Source organism: Telopea speciosissima, chromosome 11, assembly GCF_018873765.1.
Source record: "Telopea speciosissima isolate NSW1024214 ecotype Mountain lineage chromosome 11, Tspe_v1, whole genome shotgun sequence".
In the NCBI taxonomy this organism is placed as follows: Eukaryota; Viridiplantae; Streptophyta; class Magnoliopsida; order Proteales; family Proteaceae; genus Telopea; species Telopea speciosissima.
In genome coordinates this window covers 48,667,779-48,687,684 of record NC_057926.1, presented here as the reverse complement: position 1 = coordinate 48,687,684, position 19,906 = coordinate 48,667,779, and the positions used below count along the sequence as shown (strand labels likewise).

Here is a 19,906-nt window from a genome sequence, read left to right as displayed (position 1 = left end):
CTTCAATGAGGAGATTGCCCAATGAGTGCCAATGAAGCATCCAATAGCTAGGCTGGCTGGCACACATCCCGGCATGCGCCCAACCAGCCCAACCGTTGGATGTTCATTGGGCACTCTTTGGCTATGCGCTTGTTGGAGAGGATCCCGTTCCTCTTCTTGACCTGCGCACACTGGCTTGGACATCTCTAGGCAAATGGTTGTCAAACCCTAGATGAACTGATCAAAAAACCAAACTGAATCGAACCGAACTGATGCCTTACTAGTTTGGTTTCAGATTAGGGTATTATGAAATTGGGCACATAAGTCTTTTGATGCTTTAATCAATGTGGATGATAAGTTCTACTCCCTTTTAGTGTTTGGAAAAAATTTGGTGAATTATGACCTGAAGTTAATGAAAGTTTATTTTGTTGGTTGGTGAAAATGTAAAAAGTTGGCTTAAACACCTAAAATATAGCCCAAACTAAATACAAATCAGGTCGAAATCAAATAACGAACCATTTATGGAAATGAACTTAAACAAACCGAACCAATCCAGTTCTAATTTGAAAAACATGTTCTTAATCAGTTCTGGTTCGGTTTTAGTTTTCACAAATTGTATAACCAAATAAACGAAACGAAACCGGTTGGCATCCTTATTTCAAGGGTGCTTTTCTTGAGGAGTTCAGTTCCTTTGCACGTATGTATAGGTGCACGTACATATGTGATCAGGGGTAATCACCTGTCCTATTTTTGCCATTTATAAGGGCAGAAGGGGTATTAATGGAAACAAAAGGGACATGTGGTTACCTCTCAGATGTATGTTCACCTACACGTAAACAAACATGTAGATGATCCATTATCTTTCTTGACAGCCTGATTCATATAATTTGAAAACTTTGAAAGCTTCAAGTAAAACTTAGCAGATGACTAAGTGATATTGAAACTTGTATGTTCCTCAGATATAAGCCCCCCTTGACTTGTTGTTTAGCATATGATGGGCATGTAATGGCTCTAGACTAAAAAAAAAAGGAGGCAAGAGATCAGGTCGTGTAGTGCCTGCATTAGCAGGGGGATCAATGAGAGCGCACGCAAGGGAATCAAAATAGATACGATATTTTATTTGATGGGGGGTAGGATGGTACTTTTGCATGCTCCTGTGCCTCAACGCAGGAGCCACGCAACTAGGATGACGTAGTTTTCAATCACTCACCCCCCCTCCCCAAAAAAAAAAGAACCCTGATTTGGATGGGCCAGCTTTTCAATCCAGGCCCAAGCCTAAACTATAGAAGAGAACTGGGCCCGGACATACTTAAACCCAACCCAGTTACATAAATTTACACTCTAACTCAAACCCATTTCTTTCATTGTTGTTAAGACCGTTATGTAAATATGGGAACTTCAAAGGGCATTCTAGTTAAAAGGAAGAATCTTTTATAAATGCGCTCGTGAAAACATTACTGTCGCATTTAAATTTCAGGGAGAGAGAGAGAATGGGTTGGTTTTTCTCGTTTCAGGAACGCCAAACCGCCGCCTTTCTTTGCCTCTACCATATTTAGCTGTGTATCTGCAATAACAGCCATTAACTTAAAAGAAAAAAGAAAAAAAAGAAAAAGGGACTAAAAGATCCGAAGGAAAGAAAAAAAGAAGAAAGAAAAAAAGATAAACTGAAGTAAAGAAAAAAGGTAACGGCAGAAGATTTCTCTGGTTCTAATTTGATTCGTTTTATTTTTGTAATTTTTTTTTTTCCAATTTGTGTTGTTGAATGGAAATCTTGTGTTTTTTTGGTTGATCTTCTAGATCTTGGGGAAATGACTTCCAAAGGAGCTACGAGCTCCGGAGGAGGAGATGATGCTTCTGCTGCGAGGAAGAATTCCAAGAAACCTCAATGTGAATTTGTCTCCAACACATCCCCTCTTCGTTCATTTTAAAAAAAAAATAATTTTCCGAATTTTTTTTACATGTTCTGTAGAAACTAATGCATTGCGTGTTTCGTTCTTCCTTTTCATGGGTTCTCCTTTTTTCTTCTTTTTTTTAAATAATAATTCTAGGGTTAGTGAACAACTTGTTAAATCTTGTGATGATATTCTGAATGTTAATTATCTTCAGTGGCAGAAGATTTCGCGTATTTTTCCTTCAAATTGTTTTTATTTTATTTTTCTGATCGATTGAACGTATGAGTCAGGGTGGCTGGAGTTTTTGGGTTTACGTTGTATTTCATGAAATATTGGATTTTTGTGAATAGACATTGGCTGTTGGAAGGGGTGCTATTCTGTTTCCCTTGTTACTTTTCTAACATTATGACAGATGATGGTAGCATTTTGCTTAGGAAAATTTAGAAACATGGCATTGTTGAAAGGAGATTGGGCTGGGGTACTTAGTGACAAGATTAGGATACATAGAAAACATAACATTGTGCCTGACATGTTTGATTATAAAATATTTTCGGCATGGTTTCTTCTTTTGTTTTGTTTTTTTATTTCTTGATTTTGTACAGATGAACATTTTATTGCAATAAGTAAATGGGGTAAGAGATGTAATGGCTTAAATGAAATATGACAAAGAAAGCTGAAATAGCCAAACAAGGCCACAATTATCAGTGATGTCTCCTCTTTCCTTTGCTGGTCCACATTGGGACTGGTGATTCTAACCGCGCAGAGATTTTAGGCTCAAAATTTTCTGTGTTAAAAGGTCCAAACTAAAAATAATATGATTGCAAGATTGCAGAAATCTAAGGTACTTGTTGATGATCACCTAGCAGTTCTGGATCTCTGAAATTTTACTGAAGAACATAGACCAAATGGTGCATGTCAAATACATACGTACAGTGAAATTGAGCATACATTTATTACAGATCGTAGAACTTAATGATGGGAAACCACTTTCAGACATAGGCTTAAAACTGTGACATGTACGTAAGTTGGTTGTTTTCTAGTGCTTCGAGGAGCTGTGATATTTGTTAGATTCCATCCCAAAACCTTAAGGTGCTAGGAGGAGGGACCGACAGGTATATGAAGACATGAAAGTCCCACTCCTTAATTGAATAAAGAATCCCCTTCACGTGTAGGTGGGTTGGAACCATTGTGCATGAGGGCGGATGCGTGGAGGTGGGTCAGAACCCACGGCAGGATAAAAACCTGCTTTGATTCCAAGTTTGATTTCATCCCAAAACCTTACGGTGTTAGGAGGAGTGACTGACAGGTATGAAGACACAGAAGTCCCACTCTGTAATGACTTCAAAACTAGATGAGGCCGAAGTATTTATGATGGGCTTTGGTTTGGGAATCATAATTGAGTTTATATGTATAACTGGTCATGAAGATTGTGTTTGTAGTGGTCTTCTTTAGTTTCAATTATAAGGACTTGTTAATGGTAAATGAATGAATGGTTTTGAAATTTACAATTGGTTTAGACTTGGATTTTTGGCTTCGTTGTTGAGGCTTTGGGTTCCTAGATAGCAAAGGGTGTAATTTTTTTCCATTAGAAATAGTATTGGGAATAGAAAAATGACTAATCCGTTGGGAAATTATTATTTTGGAAATTTTTATGACAGAAATCTATCTTTTTTCTACTTTCCATCTTCTCTATAGCCTACCTGAGAGAACTGTCTTGTTGTTTGTTTACATCGTTTCTGGAATTGTTTCAAGTTCCTTGTTCTTGATTTGACTAAACATGCCTATGACATGAAAATGAGAATATAAAAGATTGTGTTTATGGTGACTAGCATCTATAATGTCATTGCTGAAGTCTTACTGAGAAGAATTAGAGAGGTGGTAGGCTCCATTTTCCTCTCTTATCAGTAGTTCTGTTAAGAATGATAAATTCTAGATGGGATCTTGGTGGCAAATGAATCTGAGGATACCAATTAATGCAATAGGAAATGTACAGATGTCAAGTTGGATTTGAAAAAGCTTACGATAATGTGAATTGGGATGTCTTGGATTTTGTATTGGAACGAAAGGGGTTTGGGCTTAGACAGATGATGTGGATTATGGGTTGTAACTCTTTCATTTTTTCCTTAATTCTCATCAGTAGTGTTCTGAAGGACTTCTTTCTGGTTAGTAAGGGTATTTTGGGGGTTGGGGGACCCAACTCTGAGTTCTCATTCACTTTCTTTGGGGGAATCTTGAGTTCTTTCTCATATCCAATCTCAGTATGATACTGTCGTGTTCAATGAAGGTACGACGGAGTTTACCTCTGAGTTTAAATATCTTTTGTTGCTTGAAAGAGATATTTGTGCTCAAGGCAAACTTGGAGAAGTCCATGATAGTGGAAATCGTAAGGAGGATTTTAACCATTCCTAGCCATACTTGGATGTCTAATGGAAAGTTGGCTCTGCATGTTGTTGTTGTTGATGTGCCTTCTTTATTCTTAATTCCAAATCCAAGTGCAGATATTTACTTCAGCAAGGTAATAAATCTTTGATTTTGGGAACTGAGGTAGTTTATAATTTTAAGACTTCATGTCAGCACTTTTTGATGCTTTGTTATTAATTAGCTCAAGTTTCCCTTCCCCGGACCTGCTCTTGTTGGATGAATCATTTGCGCAAGTTGCTTTATTGATTAGATGAACCTCCAGTTTGTGCTGCATATTTTAATGAGGCAATCCTGCTCTGGCTGATTTTTTATGCTTCTTTCTTGCAGATTCTAGGTTTACACAGCAAGAACTTCCTGCTTGCAAGCCTATTTTAACACCGGGATGGGTCAGTCTGACTTTCTTCTAGTTGAATATTTCCCTTGAGACTAGATGTATAATTGTTTGCTAGACTGTATTCACTCTTTCTTAGGTTTATGGCCTTATAATCTACCTTGGTTTGTTTCAGGTCATAACGACATTCATATTTATTGGGATTATCTTCATCCCAATTGGTCTTGTGTCTTTATTTGCATCAGAGCGCGTAAGTTTTATTCTATTCTTTCTATGAAATTGCATCTTGTACTCTGTAAAATATTGATCTTGCATTTGAAGGTAACTGTTAAGAGTTACAAGAAAGATCCTTATTTGTATTTACACATAATCAATTAAGAAAGATAAGAACATTATAGAAAAACCCCCGCGGTTCATAACTTGTAACTCTTAACAGTAACAATTTATTTCTCATGTAGGTTGTGGAAATTGTGGACCGTTACGATGAAGATTGCATTCCAGAGAAGTATAGCAAGGATATGGTTGCATTTATACAAAGCAGTAAAACTAACAAGACCTGTTCAAGGACTTTGACTGTGAGTTCATACCTTCAGTTCTTAGGATCACTGGAAAATCAGTAAATTTAGTTTCTTTTATAGTATGTTTTCCTAATTCCAGCCTACTCAAGCTTTTTTATCAACAAAAGGTTAATTGCATTTCTTTCAGGTTCCAAAGTTGATGAAAAGTCCTGTATATGTTTATTACCAGCTCGATAACTTCTACCAGAATCATCGCAGGTAATCTAACTTACACGGTCTTAGAAATTATGCTTTTACATATTTTTTTGAAGCGCCTTGGGTGAGCTTAGTTATTTTCTTCTTTGTAAAGATGGTTGTCTCCGATGCTTCCTACTCATTCCCCTTCCTCTTATCTTCCTCCCCTTTCATCTACTTTTTTTTTGGGTGGTGGTGGTGGTGGATAAAGGTGGCTTCTAATCAAGGCTTGTGGTATTAACAAATTTAACTAACTCAATTGGCAACTTGTGAATATGCAATAGTCATTGGCGTCCAGATAAGTTCAGTGCCTGCAGAGCTGTTAGAATTAACTCTGTTATCTTAAAGATTTTGGTCAATACTTTGTCCTGTGATTTTCAGGACAACAACATTACTTGTGAGATTTGTATATAATGATGCTAGAAATCTAGAATGGAATAGTATTGTAACAGAACTAAAAGAAATAAACCAGCAATTGAAGAAGAGAAAGAAGAAGAACAAAGAAGAGAGAAACTCTGCGATTTAGAGAAGGTAAAATCGTGAGTGTATAACTCACCTCTCAAACACTTAATATATAATATTTACAAACTAAGGATTAAGGAATCATACTAGTATGAAACAACCTAGAGGAATCATACTTGTGTTGAATTTGTCCTTTAGTGGTCTAATTGTAACAAAAAGTATGAGAAATTTGAATCTCAAACGGTCATATTTTAGGTCTGCCGGTCGACCTGTACATGAACTGGTCAGACCGGTTGAAAGAGCCGTTGGAGAACTGGCTTGATATTGACTGGACATTCTCCAGCCATTTGGGCAACTGGTCAGACCGGTTCCCAACCTTTGTGCAGCTAGTAGAAACCAGTGTACACTGCCTCTAACCTGTCAGACCAGTTGGTGTAAAAACTACCCTGTTTTGCCAGTTTTGGTTGGGTCTTTTGGAGCTTTTACACCAATGGTGTTTTGACACATTTTTGGTCTTTTCAACGGTCTTTGGGCATCAACTAGGGTCTATCTAGGTCTATGCTCATGCAAGTATGTAATGCAAGTGTATCAAGGCGTTGCCTAGGCGACCGGGCGCCTTGAGCGCCTAGGTAGGCGCTTTGCCGCCTTGTTGGTGTTGCCTTGATTTTAGACCCTCTCCAACGCCATGGTCGCCTTGCCACTTTGATAACTATGATCTTGATGCACACGATTACGTCTTGAAGTTTTTGTTCTACAGTCTTTGAGCATATCTTGAGACTTTGCCTTTACTTGACTTCTTGACTTGTCATGTCTTTAATCTCGTATCTCATCTTGAGTTGTTAGGCTTGACTTGTTATGTCTTCAATTTTGTATCTCATCTTGGCTTGTTAAGCTTGAGTCTTTGTAATATAGTCCTAGATAGAGGATAGGTCTATTAGGTGCCAATAACTAGGACCTACCTAAACAGCTGGCTGAATGGGCAGACTTGGGGAATTAGGTCAGATTTAGGGTTAGGGTTATGGTAATGGGTAGGTGTGATAGATGATAAAGCTAGGCAGGTCTAGGGGAAGCTAATGATATAGGTTTTATTAGGTTTAAGTGAAAATTGAAATTCCAGAAAAATTAGGGTTAGGGTTTTGGGTTTTGGGAATTAGGAAAAGAGATGAATTTAGGGTTTGGAGGGGGAATTCTGGACAGGGCTTCTGGCCTAGTGGTAAGGGCAGTATGGGGAAGGTTTGAGTGTAATATGGTTGAATTCTGTAGGCTGGTGGGGTCTGGGCAGGTTTTAGGGTTTTGCGTTTCAATGATGGTGAGGGGAAATTAGGGTTTTTATGGATAGATGGGGCTGGGGGCTAGGTCGAGTGTAGGGTGTGGTGTAAGGGAGCTGTGATCCAGTTTTGGGTGGATTCTAATGAAGGAATTGTGCTGGACAGACTTTAGATGATCTAGGGTTTAATGGGGATCGATGGGTTTTAATGGAAGCTTAGGTTGGAGGGTTAGAAGAAGAAAGGGAATGCTAAAACAGTAAAATAACTTACTGGATTGTAGGTTCTTCAATGGCAGCTTGAAGATGGGCTTGGGCAGGACCTCCCTATCTTAACAGATGCAATGAGTCGATTGGAGTCCACCAATCCCTTCCACCTTGATATGACTCACAAGGCCTCTTTGATATTACCCACAAGGAACACTCTCAAAGAGCAAGCAACAGCATTCGTGGCAGCAGCATAAAAAATGATTTTTAAGTCTGAAAATTCTGTGGGGGGAGCCTCCCACGTTTTGTTATAAATAATAGGCTTAAGGCCTAATTCCTAATACAAATCTAATTCTCTCTCCTTTCAGAAATCGTGGAGAGGTAGGAATAAACAACTTAAAAACAATTAGATATAAGATCCTAACAGCCAATAGGATCATTTCACTCCAATTGAACCAAATATGAACCGGTTCAATTTAAGTTTACAATTGAACTGAAAAAAAAAAACTAAAATTAACTAAGGCTAAAATAACTAAGGCTCCTAGCTAAGACCCTATGATTAGGGTGGCTTCTTCAGCTCGTGGATGCTTGGATCTGCATCAACTTTCCCCTACTTAAAAACATTCATCTCCGATGAATGGGTTAAGTCCATGAAACACTCCTGCAACCCGGGGCTAAGCTTCTTGACATCATTAGTATGACTCCAAGTACTGTTTTGACTTGAAGAAACTCTTCCTTGAATTTTGTGGTGATGAGGAGGAATCAACATGTGAGTGGCAGCTTTAACACTTCTCGAACAAAATTCTGGTGAGGCTGGAACAGTAGGAATAAAGTCTTCAAGTCGTGGAGCCTTCTCTTCAAAGAACCAAGTTGGCATCACAAACTTTATATGTTCAACCTCCATAGAGTCTTCAATGTTAGTAGCCTTCTCATCGAGCTCTATCTCTTCTAGAACCGCATCTTGAATGTCATTGTCTTCCTGGGGAATGCTCTCAACCACCACTTCATCTTCAACCACTTCATCCATCAATACTTGAGTAATAACATGAACACCTCGAGTATCACTTCCCAAATCTTCATAGTAACCAGCTAAGTTATCATCATCGGATGGGGGATAAGCATGGAAACCCGGGTCATTGTCATTGTTAGGGGTTTCATCTTCCTTCTTAGCCACATTAACAGGTTTATGCTTTTGTGGGCATTCCTTGGCATAATGTTCAATCTCATTGCAGTGGAAACACCTGTAGGGAGCATTGCTGTCCATGGGAGCTTTACCTTTATGATCAGCACGTGGAGGGGCTGTAGGGCTGGAAGAACTACCAACAAAAGGGCTTGATCGAGTAGAACCAGCAGCAGAATGTCCAGCTCGAGTGTAACCATTAGCAGTAGATTTGGAGGCTGGAAAAGTTTTATTGGTGTCGACGGCAGAAGAAACAAACTTTCTATTGGCAGCCAATAACTCTTCAGCCTTCAATGCCTTCTCAAAACAGTCCCGAACATCCCTGACATCAGCTACACCGATAGCTCTGATAATATCAGCCCTCAATCCCAGTCGAAACCGAGATAGCATTTGAGTGGTACCCTCTCTAGTGCTAGTACGAGAAGAAAGGGCATCAAACTTCTGCATGTACTCAGTACGGTCATAGTCCCTTGGCGGAGGGAGTTGAATTGATCCTTCAACTGTGCTCTGTAATGCTTGGGCAGATATTTCTCCCTCAAATCATACCTCATGTCTTCCCAGATAGTAGGTGCATGGCCATCACGTTCCATACTTCCATGTCCCTCTCTGCAGTGCGCCACCATTCTCGGGCAGGGCCAACCAGCTTGGTACGTGCCAATCTCATCTTTCTATCTTCAGGCAAATCATACCAATCAAAATAATCATCAAGGGCAGCAACCCAGTCATAGAATACCTGAGGATCATGGTTCCCATCGAACTCCTTCAGCTCAAGCTTCACCTTTTGTGTGTCATACCTTCGATTGGAAGCTTCATCTGAAGTGAAGTAGGATCTCAAATACTCCTCAAAATTAGGCCTTTGAGGGTCTCTCTAATTCTGTCCCTGTCTTCTCTGTATCCATCTCTGTCATGTCTGCGCCTATCTCTATGATCTCTATTGGTTGACTTCATTTAGAATATTGAAAGCTATGCCTTAAAAGAAGAGATGTGGTTCTCCTTGAAATGGGTACCTCCTTAATGTCCCAGATAGTGAGAATTTTTCAAGGCAGTATGAAACTTTATATAACCAATTCTAAGTAGACAGACCATTGAGCAAAATGGGACTATGGAGCAAGGTTTCTTTGGAGCAGAAATCTGGGAAGCTCCAAAAGTTTGGTGCACATTTTGAGCAGAATTGCGTCTGTGCCTACATGTATGTAATATGAACAAAGAATGACTTCTTAAGATAATTGTTTGTTTACTTTGAAGAAAAGGGTAAAGTGTAATTGCAACCATGCCTAGCTGAGTTGGTCCTAATGCTTTCTCATAAAGATGGGGTCTTAGTTCGAGTTCTTTCAAGAAAATTTTCTGCTTTATTGTACTCACATAATTTAGGAATCACGTGCCCCAAATATAGGATCTGCATGTCATAAACACATCACCCCAGATCATATGATCGGCGGTTTTCACATGAATCATGGGGGTAGTTGGATGGGTCTGGTTTCTAATGTTCAATCTACTGGGGGACCGAGCTTTGGACAGTCTGGATCAACCAATCAAGAAGCTCATGAAATTTTTGCTTCCCCTACATATTTATTTGTATTTATATTTTTGGTATTGCTTGGAACTACCTATACCTTTTCCAAGTTTAATTATTGTTTGCATCTTCTTTTTCCCTTCGTTTTTTTGTTTGATCCCTGCAGGACAGCCTGGACCTTTTAATAAAACTTATCCAAGTGCCTCAGAATCCACTCTACATTTTCAAAGTTTTATATATTGCTCATCAAATACAGAAGCTCTTACCAGCTAGTTGGTTTAGTCCTAAGAAAGACTCAAAAACATCTCAGTTATAGTTCTCCTTAAAGTCGATACAAGCTACGATGGGATGGTTTTCATGCAAACAAAGTACTGGCTATATGCCTAGATGTTTCAAAGTGGGTGTCATATTCATGTCATTTTATACACTTTAAGCATAAATAAGCTCTCTCTGGCTTTGTCAGGGTTTTGTGCCTAAATGTATGATGCTGTCTTCAGAATATCAGAACCCTCTCTGGTCCAGTAGATGATTCTTTCTGTGTTTCCTGTTCGGATAACATATTTGAGCTTGCTTATACATATTTCTGAAAAAATCTGAACACTACCTCTGGGCTTGTGGATGATTCTACTTCCATTTTATTTTTCCAGATATGTTAAAAGCAGAAGTGACAAACAACTGAGTAGCAGCTCATATGCAAGCGTAACAAGTACTTGTGCTCCTGAAGACACAACAGCAAATGGGTCTGCAATTGTTCCTTGTGGGCTTATCGCTTGGAGCTTGTTCAATGACACGTATGGGTTTTCTGTAAATAAAAAGCCGTTAAAAGTCAGCAAGAAAGATATTGCCTGGAAAAGTGATCAAGAAAAAAAGTTTGGGTCTGATGTCTTCCCTAAAAACTTTCAGAGTGGGAGCTTGATTGGGGGTGGCAAACTTAATTCAAGCATACCTGTAAGTTCCATATTAATCTAAAACCTTGCCTGTTATGCTAGGTTCCTTTATTTTGGATACAAAATTTCTTCACGTACTTCCTTTCGAACTCCTGTTAGTTGGCCTTTTTTTTTTATTGTTATTATTTTGATGACAGTTGAGTGAGCAAGTGGATCTTATTGTCTGGATGCGAACAGCGGCACTGCCAACTTTCAGAAAGCTCTATGGGAAGATAGAGGTTGACCTTGAAGCCAATGAAAAGATAACAGTGGTCATACAGAATAACTATAACACCTATGGTTTTGGGGGCAAAAAGAAACTAGTTATTTCAACTACCAGTTGGATAGGAGGGAAAAATGATTTCCTGGGCATAGCATATCTAATGGTTGGTGGAATGTGCTTGTTCTTGGCAATAAGCTTCATACTTATTTATGTGATTAGGCCAAGGTGAGTGACTTCCTCATTTTCTCTTTATGGTTCTATATTCTTTTTTTTTTTGACTCTTGACCTTGCATCCAATCTCAATTTTTTTCGTTTGGCATAGAAATTAGTTAAATAAGAGTAAACCCTCAATTCTTTCGAGAAATAATTGAAAAGATACATTCAACTACAACAGCTTATGTTTTTCTCTTTCGTCTCTTTGGTGATAGAAATTATTGCTAATCCAAAACAACTACAATTCAGTTTTATTTTTGTGGTGTGATTTTTTCTGACATTGATACTACAAATGTAAACTGGATATGAGGATAATCCATTTTGGGTATTTTTAACATGAAAATATGATTAAAGGTAGATGTTAAGCTCATAGTTATCAAGGTGTCGTGATGCAGATTAATTGAGATGGATCTACTGGTGGAAAAGAAAGAGAGAATGAGGACGAGAAGAACAAAATTTCAGAATTGTGGGTTGAATGCAAAAGGAGAGAGTAGGGAGGAGGCAACGATTTCAATTTCAAACAAATTAAATCAATTCCATTAACATCCCCTGTACATCTATTAAACTAACTCCTCTAGCTGCAAGCTAATTTGGAGTGTCCTAAAACAACTAATATATTAAATAAAGAAATAAACTACTTGATTCTAGGACACGCTCCATATGCATGCTGTAATGGGAGCAACCCACTACAAATATGACACTAAGAAAGGAAACCCAAATAGTGAAGGAAATTTCCTTATGCAAACTTTTAAGGCTGGACTTATGAAGTACCTAATCCAGCCAACTACTTACTGATGTAGATAAATCACCTAAAAGGCTTATTTTATTGAAAATAAACTTTGGGTTGGGTTATGTAGGTGTTGGGCTTTTGATCCCATAGGTTTACTTTGTAATTGGCGAATTTAATGAATCTAAAATATGGGTAGAAAGTAGGAAAACGGGATTTGCTTCATTAGTTTAATTAGAGTCCTGTTATGAGCCGGTTTCTTTCATTATTTTAGTTTCCTAGTCAATATATGTTACCTTAATAGTTAAGGATTGGGTTAGGCCTTTCCTTTTTAGTGTTTTGAGTCTTCTATATAAGTTTGTATGGGGCTACAGCCTTGTACACGAATTCGATTAATGAAATATTGGCTTGAGTCTTATCTTTTTGATGCAGGACAAACCCTAGAAGCTAAGGAATCCCACAATAGGACAGGATTACAGGTGTAACACCCTAGTGGGGACTTAATACAAGGGCTGGAATTCGCACTGCCACATGCAACATCAGACATAAAAACAGAATTTACTAATGGCAATTATCAATAGAAATCAAATGCATGAACACCAATAGGTCTTAGGAATCAATTCTAGCAACCTATATGGTGAATTCCACAAGGCTAGGTAAGTAAATTCATGGCATTACATTCAAGGGTTCAGTAGGCATGCATGACAGTCCATATAAGATAATAAGCCATTGATAATAAGCATTAAAAATATATGCAATACCAAAACAGCACAACTAGTATAGGAGAAATACTGTTTCAGATCTGAAATTAGTGGGAAATCATGCAAACATGATCAAAATAAAATTCTGTTTCTAGGTTTAAAGAAAGGATGGGTTGTAGGGGTTAGTTTGGGGGCTATGATTTCTAGGTGAAGTCTGGAAATGGGGTTGGGATGGTTAGGGACTGGTTTAGGGAGGGGAAACAAAGGGTTTTGACTAACAGAGAAGGAGGGGAATGGAGGGAATAATTTTTAATGGGGCTGGGGTGCTTCGGTTACAAGGACAGGGAAGGGAAAAGGGGGTCACGACTGGGGGATGGAAGGGGAGTGGTGGAGATGGAGGTTGGGTTATTTCGGTTGCAAGGGACCGGAGGGGATGGGGGTTTTGGGCAACACCAGGGAGGGGAAGAAAGAAATCACGACAGCAGCAGGGAGGGGGAAAGAGGGACCATGACAGCAGGGAAAAAAGAAAGAAGAGAAAGGGGAGACATGGGGAAAGGGAAGAGAAAGAAAGAGGAAGAGATAAGAGGGAGAGAGATCGTACCTTTGAAAGGGAGAGAAATCGCAAAGGGGGAGGGGGAGAGAGTTGCAGTGACTGCTTTCAAATCTTCATTTCTTCATTCGTTACTTGCAAACAAAGTCTCAATACAACTTAAATAAAGACTGAATATGTAAATACCAGAAATACCCCTAATCAAATTAAAACTCAAATAAATAACCAAAGTACCTAAAGTGCCCTCACATAAGTTATAAGGCTGAAACTAAAGTGCAGAATTAAACAAATAAAAATACAAAAATGTCATTCACTTTTTCAACCTAAATACTAAAAAAAAAATGACCAAAATAACCCTAGAAGTCTAAACAGCCCCGTGCTAGCCTATAGCCTCTGAAAGCATCATCGAACCATAGTAACTGGCTCCGTGGTAGTCTCCTGCGCCTCTGGTACTGGTGCATAAAGGGCCTCCGGTAGTGGTGCGGCATGATGCCCCCATCACTTTTATTCTGTGAGACTCAGATGGCCGTGAGATGCAGTGGTATACAGTGAGAGGCCATGGGTGAGAGACCCGGGAGAGAGTGAGAGGCTCAATCCAAATTATCCTCCTATTTTTTTAATCTTCTATTCCATCGATTTCAGTGAGAGTTCTGCCCCGAAAGTTACTGATCTGCTGAAGACCATTCGAAAGACGGAATCACCCACTGGAATTGATGTTTGATTGTTACATGAAGCCAGGCCTGAGAATATCCGTAGATCGATCCTACTGTAGTGTTGGTTCTTTGTTGAACTCGCATCTACATTACTTACATATTAAAACAAAGACATAAATCCTAAATTTAGACTCCACGAGTTATCTAGGAGAGTTGATTCTTGAAAATCTGTAAGCAAGCTTTAAAAGACTTCCAACTGGGCCCCGTGAGTTGTGAGCTAATAAGATTCCTGAAATTCAGCAAAAATATACCCGTAAACCATAAAAAAAAAGTCTTCAAACAGCTCCATGATATTCGGTTTCTAGAAGAACCAGATCTGAACCATCAACGATGGTTGAACGAAGCCAGACCAAAAACCATGGTCATGGCCTGGCATAATTTCCTCCTTGTTTGAAAAAACTTGCCCACAAGTTTTGTAGAATGAGAATTATCACCTCTCAATCAGCATCCACAATCAACCACCTTGATTTGATGATCTAATGCTTCTTATGAACAAAATGAACAAAATCAGTGACTGTTGAAATTTTGACGTTGAAGATATGTTATGGAAGAAAAAATCTCACATGTTCAAACCCTAACGGGATGATCTCAGTTTGCCCCTCTTTAACATAATATTCCATATGAGACTCTTATCTTCAATCGGTTCTTTGATCAATTAATCTGAAGTTACGATCATGAGCTCAGTTCGAGGACCTTCGTTTTTCAGAAGATTCCTCGATCAACTCGTCTTCTGACTCTCCCACACATTGCTCAACAAGTCAGATCAGTTTGTTGAAGGAAGTATACATATGGCCAGATGTGAGCAGCAATAGTCTCGTAAATTCTTTAAATTATCACTGAGTCTCCTCAAGATTCGCTTTAACCTTTTGCAAGTTCTCTTGCACGACTTGAATCTGTAGACAAAAAACATATTAAATAAAGAAAGAAACAACTGGACTTTAAGAACTCTCCATATGCATGCTGTAATGGGAGCAACCCATTACAAATATGACTCTTAAAAAGTAAACCTAAACAATGAAGGAAACTTCCTTCTGCAAACTGTATTTGGGTGTTCTAAACAGACCCAAAAACTGAAATAACAACCGGTTAAGACTGGACTTAGCAAGTCCCTTATCCAACCAACTACTTTGATATTAAAACAAAGAAATAAATCCTAAACTTAGATTCCACGATTTATCTTGGAGAGTTGATTCCTGAAAATCTTGAAGCAAGCTACAAATGACTTCCAACTGGGGCCCACGACCTATGACCTGATAAGGTTCCTGAAATTCAGACCTGAACCATCAGCCATGTTTTGAACCAAACTAGACCAAAAACCAGAACTGTGATCATGCTCCTGCATTATATTGCCTAGGCAACAAAGCTGTTTTTGGGGTCCAAGGAAACCGCTTACCAAATTTTCTGGGCGCCAGGACTTTAGGGGAAAATGTGATTATCTGGTGGATTTGAAAGAGAAAATCGGAGATCCAGAGATGGTAGCAATAGCGGCCACTGTTTCTGCCACTCTGGAGAAGCAGAAAAGAAGAAGATGCAGAATAGAGGAAGACATACCTGTTAGTGAGGCGAATAGAGTATTTGGGACTTTATGTTCACGGATGGGGAAAGGGAAACAAACAAAAACTACATCTACTTAATATATAAATAAATAAGATATGATAGGGTTGTATGAGGGTACACTACCAAAACTATAGATTTCCATGAAAATCATTATAATAGAATCGTGGAATTAAGGTACTTTGCCCTATAAATTTTCAGGGGATGCCTAATGCACCAAGGCAACACCTAGGCACCTGGCCACTATCTTGCCTCACCTTAGTGCCATGATGACTATGGACCTGGACGGGCTGTTTGTCTTATTTCTACAATTTGGCCATGTCGGAAAGTGTATCATGCTGGACCATCCAGTATACTTATACTTGCCTGTAGAGGGTAAGTTGTCAGTGGTTAGTTGTTAGAATGTTGGGGTGGATTGGGTGGGCGTATGTGAGATTGTCAGTGGTTAGTTGTTAGAATGTTGGGGGTGAAGGCATTATTGTATCCCATGTCTAGGTTCTGACTCCCATTCACTTTACTAGCGGACTGTGCTTTCTTCTTCAAAATCTCTTGCTTCAGTAAGTAGACATAGACTAACCAACTGGCCTGGAATAGATTTAAAATTTTTTTGGCCTAAGGCTGGATAAATGTGTAGAGACAGGATTTGATCCCAGGTCTATACCATCATCAGCTATAGACTTCACTATCTAGGCATAAGGCATCTTCTGTCTTAGTTACTTTTGTGGTAAGTATGTATGAAGCATAACTATTTAAAGGCTTCAGTTATCACCAAAAGAGCAGTTCTGTTGGTCTTGATTAGCAGAGGAAGATTTCTTTACCGTTATTTACTTGTACTGTTAGCTTTATTTTTCTTGCTGTGGCTACTGCATAGTGAGATTTAGTTCTGTTACTTGGTTTTGAGTTGCTGAAATTGCTTTTCTACTTTGGATGTTTAGAGTGGTTAGTTTAAACTTCACTAGCTTTTCAACTCCCTTTGGTTGGCTGTGAGATTCCATTCATTTACTTTATATCAGTTGAAACCAAGGTTTGAAGTATCGGTATTGGGTATTGTATCAGCCGGGCGATTTTCAGAGACGTATCGTATCATCGATCGGTGCAGAAATGCATGAAAATGATCAAAATATACATGAGAATACACTTTTGGACACAAAAAACAATATAAACAAGCAATATATGTCATATATCATGCATATACACTAAGAATTGTGAATAATGTATAACTAGACAAGTGTAGCACTTTGAAATTGTTAGAAAAGATGAGATTCTTACACGCAGAGTCACTCTATTTCCATGAACAATGTCGGGGTGGATCAAACTCATGTCTGTAAGGATCTTCAAGAATAAGAGCAACTAGGATGATGTTGTGTACTGACCGAACATAAGCATGATACTGACCCTTAAGGAAGTCATTTTCGGTTTTAGGTGAAAAATGGTGGATTTGAGTTCAAATCTTTGCAAATGTGTATAAAGCATGCATCTAATAGTTAGTTGAATCTATTCTCCTTGAATCGTAGCAAACAAAAAAAGAAGTAAAATGCAAGATTTGAAACAAAAGATCAAGTTTTTTGAAAAAAACCTACCTTTCCCTTCAAGTGTTGAGGATGTCTTGTATTCCAAGGATTCGAGTGCGATGTGGATCCGACCCAACCCGACATGTTTTGTGGCGAGACCCGAAGGAAGAGAAAGTTGAGATTTAGTTCGTGTCGAGGAGGGTTGGGGGGTTATGTTTGGTGTAAAATGTGAAAAAAGGCATGTGTATCGATACGTATGGATATGTATCGGTTCGTATCGATACATTTAAAAACCAAACAAATGGTAATATTAGTACGTATCGAGTGTATCGATATGTATCGACTGTATCATATCGTACACTTGTCGGTCGATACATATCGAGACAATACATTTTTTTTTTAAAAAGAGACGTATCAGTCAGTATCGTATCGATACCGATACGTATTGGCCGATATGATACTTTAATCCATTACTTAATTTAATTGTGATTAAAAACATTTGAAAGGGGATTTCAGGCTCGGAAAATAGATCTAATGTGAAAGGAAACAGCCTTGGTGCAAAGGTTAAGTTGCGCTATTGCAACCTATTGGTTGCAGGTTCAAAACTTGGAAACAGCCTGTCCTGCGAAGCAGGATGTAAGGCTACGTACATTTGCCCCTTGCAGAGCCTGCAGTAGCGGGAGCCTCGTGCACTAGGTCGCTCTTTAAAATAGATCTAATGTGAGTCCTAGTAATCCTAGTTAGGGTTTGTTGTCATGATTGGGGTTCTAAATCTACTCACAAATCACAATCTGCTACAAAACCCTAGAATTGAATCCATCTGTAGTTGTTTTGCATATCAAATTTATTGGTCAATTTCTTCTTGGAATAGACTGCACTTGCTGTACAGTCAGGTTGGCTAGCTTATTTTAAGGTATGGTTCTCCTTGTATGAGGTGAAATACTTATGGACTAATCATCTAAGAATCCACTGTGATCCTCTAAATTTAATATGTTATCTACGCTTATTGAGCTCACTGATACAGCGTGATTTAAAAGGTCAGAAGTGGATGTGGTAGAATTTGAGTTTCTCCTACTGCATTGCATATTATTCACATGACATAGACATGGAAAATGCTTCTATTTAGGGAAAAAGAAAATTTAGCACCTGCTTGTGGGTGGGTTAGGGTGTTGTTGTCAGCGAGTGTGTGTCCGTTTGTTTTAAGATATGAAATTAATCCTGCTATAAATACTTTTTGTACTAGTATGTACATGAACCGAATCAACTGAGACATGTATCCAGTAAATATGTGAAATAAAGTCTTTCCTACATCCCTGTTTTGAGCAACTTGGGACAAGTTCCTTGAGCGGTTCGGATATCCTACTGAAGCTCAAGAATCAGAAATTGGAAAATGACTTAGATCATTTGGTTGAAGATATGTCTAAATACCTGAGTTTTGTCTCTACTTGCCATCTAAAAAACAGTAGCTTTTTTTGAACCACTCTGGCCAAGGCCCAAATAATGATATAGAAAATAGAAGCCATTAGATTCTGAAAAATAAGATGTGGACTTGGCAGAAACTTTCTAGGTAGACGGTATATGGAGCAAGTTGTGGAGCTATTTTTGTAGGTGAAGAAAACATGTGATTGGTTTTAAAATTTGGGAGTACTACCACTATGATTTTGAAAGTAGATCTGCATCAGATGGGAAGAACCATCCTATCCACCTTTGGGTGCACATTTACATATAAAAGGGAAAAGTCGGTGGGTGGGAATGGTTCAGGATGCACCATTTGATTGATCCCACCTATAAAATGTCCTAGTTACTTTTGTATTATTTTTGTATGAATCATCAGATAAATGTCTGGAGGAATATGATGAATACCGTTATCATCTTTAATTGGTTTATGGCCTCTGAAGTTTTGGAGCAATTTATTTGAGTGGTTAATCTGTCAATCGCTCCTACTGTTTGGATTCTGGCTTTGTTATGGCTTAGGCAAATTGTCCTGCCTTGACCTGGTGGAAGTGTAATAATGAAATCTCATTGGCATTTCTTGTCTCATTTTTTTATGAATGATTTCCCCCTCCTTTCTCTTTTGCCTGGTTTTGGCCAGTTGGCTTGTTTTTTTCTGCTTACTTCTATTTATAGCCTTCTCAGAGAAGTGAGGTTAAGTCTGGACAATTTCAGTATTTAAATTGCATATTGAGGTGTATCAATATATTAGTTACCTTCCACATTGCAACAGTTCTGTCATCAATATTATATTATTATAATATCTACTCCTTTCATGGAAAGTAAAATCCTTCTGTACAGAACCTGTTTGCACATTTATTGAGCTTGAGGTTGCTATTTTGCAGGCCACTGGGGGATCCATCCTTCTTATCATGGAACAGAAATCCAGCAGGGCATTATAATTAAGGCTGCTTTCCCTCTTCCAACTTCCATTTGTTGGGCAGCGCTATGCTTGCATGCCATAGTAGCCAGCCTTGAGTGAGGGTCTTTCATTGAACAGTCTGGTCAGGCTGAGACTGGGATCATTTGTCCAAGACTGAAACCGAGTGTACATAAAAAGAAATTCCATTCGTTGAATAGGTTGGAAACACTTGAGCTTCAGATGTTTTTAGTTTCTCTTAATGAATGCCAATTTGGAACCAGGCTGAGATGTTGAACATCATGTTCTATGTACTGCTAATTTATGTTTTTGTTTTTTTTCTGAACATCTAAATCAAAGTAATGTTATATACTTTTAAGTTTCTTACTTTCCAAATATCTTCTGATCATTTGGTTTTTCATTAAATTATAGATATA

General features: G+C 38.5%; 1 protein-coding gene across 1 annotated transcript; it reads left to right on the top strand.

The window, feature by feature from the left end:
- Positions 1-1,723: 1,723 nt before the first annotated feature.
- Positions 1,724-19,865, top strand: LOC122646650 (ALA-interacting subunit 3-like). Its single transcript, XM_043840243.1, has 8 exons — positions 1,724-1,866; positions 4,620-4,678; positions 4,799-4,873; positions 5,082-5,198; positions 5,329-5,399; positions 10,649-10,949; positions 11,086-11,375; positions 19,456-19,865. Exons 1-8 carry the CDS (start codon positions 1,788-1,790, stop codon positions 19,514-19,516), a joined length of 1,053 nt encoding a protein of 350 aa, XP_043696178.1. The 5' UTR covers positions 1,724-1,787; the 3' UTR covers positions 19,517-19,865.
- Positions 19,866-19,906: the final 41 nt, after the last annotated feature.